Here is a 4,316-nt window from a genome sequence, read left to right on the forward strand (position 1 = left end):
GAGATGGAGCCCTTACGCCGAGGTTCGACCCTAACAGGGATGGGAAAGGGGGGGGGGGACGGACCGTGACCCCCAAGCGCAGGGGACAGGGTGTGGGTCCCCCCAAGGGGAAGGGGGGACAGCCTCACTGCCTCCCTGCAGCCACCCATCCCACCTTGAGTCCGTCCATTCCCCCTCCCCGACACCCCGTGAAGTTTGAGGGAGGGTGGAGGGGGCCCTGGGAGGCAGGCGATCCCCCAAATCCATGGGGAGAGCGGGGCAGGGTGAGAAAGAGGGATAGGCAAAGGAGAAGGAGGGGAAAATGGAGGGGGAAGGAAGGGAGAATAGGGGGTGGAAATCAAAGCCACGAGCATCCCTCCCATCTTCCTCCCATCCCCATGAAGGAGCTTTGCACATCCCCCCCGGGGAAGCAGTGGCACCCCAAACCCTGCAAAGCCCCGGGAAGGGACCCAGCCACTAAAAAGGCAATGCCGGTCCACGGGACAGGGTGGCCAGAGGTGAAGGAGCAGCCCCGGTGACGGGTACCACAGCATCTCCATTATCCCTGTACCGGGAGACGCAGGCAGCGGGGGTCCTCCTTTCCTCCGTGCTCCGGCCCTGGCTGGGGGAAGAAAGAGGCAATTTGGGGAGGATAAAAAAAAAAAAAAAGCCAAGAGAAACCTCACTGGGTTGGAAGGAGCTTCCCCAATGTCGGGACAAGCTGTAAGAGATGGTAAAAGAGAAACACGTCATGGGGTGAGGATGGGGAAGGGGATGAATGAGGCAATGAGAGCGGCTGAAACGCGCTGCGAGAGGACAGGGAAGAGCTGCGAGAGCCCCAGCTCGAGGGCCGGGGTAGCGATGGGGAGCTGAGGGCTTTTGTGCAGGGGTCCGTGGTGCAGAGGGCCCAAGCTGGGGTACGGGGAAGGCTCATCTCTGCATCCGTCTCGAAAGAAAAAGCGAAACACCCCAAAAAAAAACGCCCCAGACACCCTTAAAAACCACCCCACGCTTCTCGGTGGGAGACGGGTCTGCTCAGACGCAGTGAGCGCCCGGACTCGACAGGCAGCCGCATCATCCCCCCCTTTTAAAATATCTTTTTAAGGATCAAAAAGGAAAAGAGGAAAAAACAAACAAACAAAAAGAAAATGTTTTTAACTCAATTAAGGTGCAGTTTGGCTAAAAACAAAAAACAACAAAAAAAAAAAAGAACCTAGGAGAGATGAGGATAATGCTGGGTAAGCGACCCCCGTCCGAATTCAGATTAGCACCCTGAAACAGTGAACTCCCCCGCACCCAGCCGGCCACCAAACTTGGGCCAGCGGCCACCAAGCCTGGGCCACCTCAGCGCAGGGACCTTGGGGACAGTCACCTATTCGCGAGATGGCCAGCAGGCGCCACTCTGCTCCCAAGCAGCGTTAGGAGCATTGATCTAGCAGCTAAAACTGGGCTCTTTAAGGCAATTTAGAAGTTGCAGATAATCCACACAAAGAAAGAAACATAAGATAAGGTAAAACAGCATCTCCGTATCTGCAGGGATCCCGGCCGAGACTAACGCGGGCTGGAAAGGTGGTGAGAATGAAATAGAATAAAATAAAAATCGCTGCAGGAATGAACTGCCCTTGGCACATGAGGAAAGGGAAATCCTCCCCGGGAGCCAGGGCTGGGAGCCCCCAGCGGCTTCAGCCACACGAAAGCAAGAAGCGAAACCCAGGTCGTCTGCCAAGATCGGACAGAGATGTGATCACATAAAAGGGGGGGAAAAAAAAAATAAAAAATAAAAGTGACCTTAAAATCACGTTGATAAATGTAAAAACAGGTTCTTTTGTTGGTTAAAAAATAAGAAAAGAAAAGAAAAAGGTAAACCAAAATAAAAATGATCTTTAAAAATAATCTCTCTAATGTTGCCTTGTGTGGTCTGGTCCTTCATGGGTATGGTCCGTCAGTATCTAGAAGAGAAGGGAGGGGACAGTGAGGCGGTGGGTGCTTGGGGACACAGCTCCTGGGAACTGACGCTGTCCCAGTGCAAGGAGATGCCCCCACCAGCACCTACTGGGTGGGGAGACGGCGGCTCCCTGCCCCGGCTGGCACTGACCTGTAATAATTGGGTTTGAAAGGCCCGTTTTTGTTGAGTCCCAGGTATTTCGCTTGATCGTCCGTCAGTTCCGTCAGGTGGGCGTCAAATGAAGGCAGATGCAAACTGGCGACGTACTCGTCTGGGAAGGGGGAGAGGAAAGGGGGGGGATCATGTTGGTAACGTACACCTCTCTTGGGCTGGCAGACATTTTAAGAGTTGCAAAAAGGTCAATGCTTCTGAGAAGTAGCTTTTCAGAGAGCGAGGAGAAGTACCCCGTCTGTGGGATGTTTGTCCACAGCTTCTTCTAAGGGTTTTGTCATACACACCAAGAAAATAAACTCTTAATTACAGGACATCTATAAACAAAGCTCCCATGAGCCAAAGTGTGCTGTAAACCTTGGAAGGAGTGGAAGTTAGCACCGTGAAACCACCTTTAGCCCACGGAAGAAATTTTTCACTATGAGGGTGCCGAGACACTGGAACAGGTTGCCCCGAGAAGCTGTGGCTGCCCCAGCCCTGGAGGTGTTCAAGGCCAGGTTGGCCGGGGCTTGGAGCAACCTGGGCTGGGGGGAGGTGTCCCTGCCCAGGGCAGGGGGTGGCACTGGATGGTCTTTAAGGTCCCTTCCCACCCAAACCAGTCTATGATTCTATCAGGGGTGCACGTCCCCCCACTGTGCTGCCGAGGAGATGACGTATGGACTCATCATACGGCACGAAAAGGGTCAGAGCACCGCGCTGGGTCGGGCTAGGCAGTTCCTGCCATCTAGCACTGGGGATTTGCCGTCACGTTAAGCCTACAGCAGAGTTGAGCCCATGCCCTTGTGCTGAGCAGGGCTGGACGTGCACCAAAAGGCACGAGGGTCGCCTGAAAAACCTCGGAGCAGGAAGGTTGCGGGACAAGGGATGCCTGCCACGCTGCAGAGTGTTAAGGATAAATAAATCGCATAACCTGCATGTTTTAAGGCCGCTGCCTCTGCTGGTTTCCCTCAGCTCATTCTCTCTCGGGAAGTTTTTTCCAGCCCAGGTTTGAGTTTCTCCACACATCCACAACTGCTGACCCACAGCAGCCCCGGGGGATGTCAGTCTGGGTTCCCTTCACTCACCCATCTTCTTCGGCAGCAGGTACACGTCCTGTTTGTAACGGCCCTCGGGAGCGTTGTAAAGCTCAATCAGAGCCAGAGCCTGCAGAGATCACAGGGGACAGCCCGGGGACAGTCAGGGACAGCCACCAAGCTGGGTAGCGCTCAACACCCACAACGGCAGCGGAGATAAGGCTTTGGGAGCCTGAGGGAGGGGGCAACCATTTCCAAAATGCCTCAAAGGAAAGGCTTCCACCTAAGGGTACAGCCCTCTCTGGGTCTCCACGATCCCACCGCTGCTGGGGGAGGACCAGAGATGGGGGAGGAGATGTCACCCAGTTCGTGCGCAGCATCTGGGCTTAACGCCTCGGGGAAAAAGCAGAACGCGAGGATGGAGGTGAGGGGAGCAGCCCTAATTCTTTTAAACCATACGCCTGCTGCATCACACAGGAACGAAGGGATTGCTCGTTTTAAGCTGGCGGCATCGCTCCAAAACCCACAGCAGAAATAAAAACGCATCTCCCTCAAGTGCCGGTTCACGCAGCTGAGCGCCAGGTCTAAAACACAGCACCCGTCCCCGGTGGTTTGGGCTGACAAGTGTGAGGATAAGGAAATTCCCCACCCTTCGCGCGGCTGTCCTCCTCCCCCATGGCAGTCCCCAGCCGTCAGTCCGTGTCCCCCCACGGTGTTTCCAGCCCAGCGGGTTTCTTCCACCGCTCGCGGACTGAGGGCTCGCGCAGCCAGCGCCGACTGCAGGTCGCAGAGCGGAGCCAAACGTGATCAGCGTTTTCTCTGGACAAACAGTGCAAGACACACGCCGTGTCCGCCCAGCTGAGACAGCACCGATGCCAGGGAGGAACGTTTTAACCACTGACCTCCAGATCCCCAAAACTCACCCCAGGGTTTTGCTTTTTGGACATCAAGAGTCCAAACACAAAGCAAAGCCTTGCTTTGAGGTAAGCTTAAACCCGTGCTAGGTGAGCTTGCCCATGGCTCACAGCACAGCAGGAGCTCTGCCATCAAACCTGGCTCATTTACAAGCTCTCTCCCAGCTGTAACCAAAGCGGTAAGTTCACGCCGCCATTAACGGCATCCCAGCCAAGAGGTGGTGGCTCTGATATCTCTGGCGCTGGTGCCACGCAAAGGACCCATCCAAACTGCGTGTTCCCAGCTTCTTCCGA

The 4,316-nt window shown here is 55.1% G+C and overlaps 1 protein-coding gene across 1 annotated transcript in view; it reads right to left on the bottom strand.

The window, feature by feature from the left end:
* Positions 1-1,877: 1,877 nt before the first annotated feature.
* AHCYL1 (adenosylhomocysteinase-like 1) overlaps positions 1,878-4,316 on the bottom strand; it is a 9,788-nt gene continuing 7,349 nt past the window's right edge. Inside the window, 3 exon segments of the mRNA XM_009891730.1 lie at positions 1,878-1,928; positions 2,075-2,195; positions 3,160-3,238. Coding sequence (XP_009890032.1) covers positions 1,922-1,928; positions 2,075-2,195; positions 3,160-3,238 — 207 coding nt within the window. The 3' untranslated portion in view covers positions 1,878-1,921.

The sequence above is a fragment of the Charadrius vociferus genome, unplaced genomic scaffold, assembly GCF_000708025.1.
Source record: "Charadrius vociferus isolate BGI_N301 unplaced genomic scaffold, ASM70802v2 scaffold819, whole genome shotgun sequence".
Lineage (NCBI taxonomy): Eukaryota > Metazoa > Chordata > Aves > Charadriiformes > Charadriidae > Charadrius > Charadrius vociferus.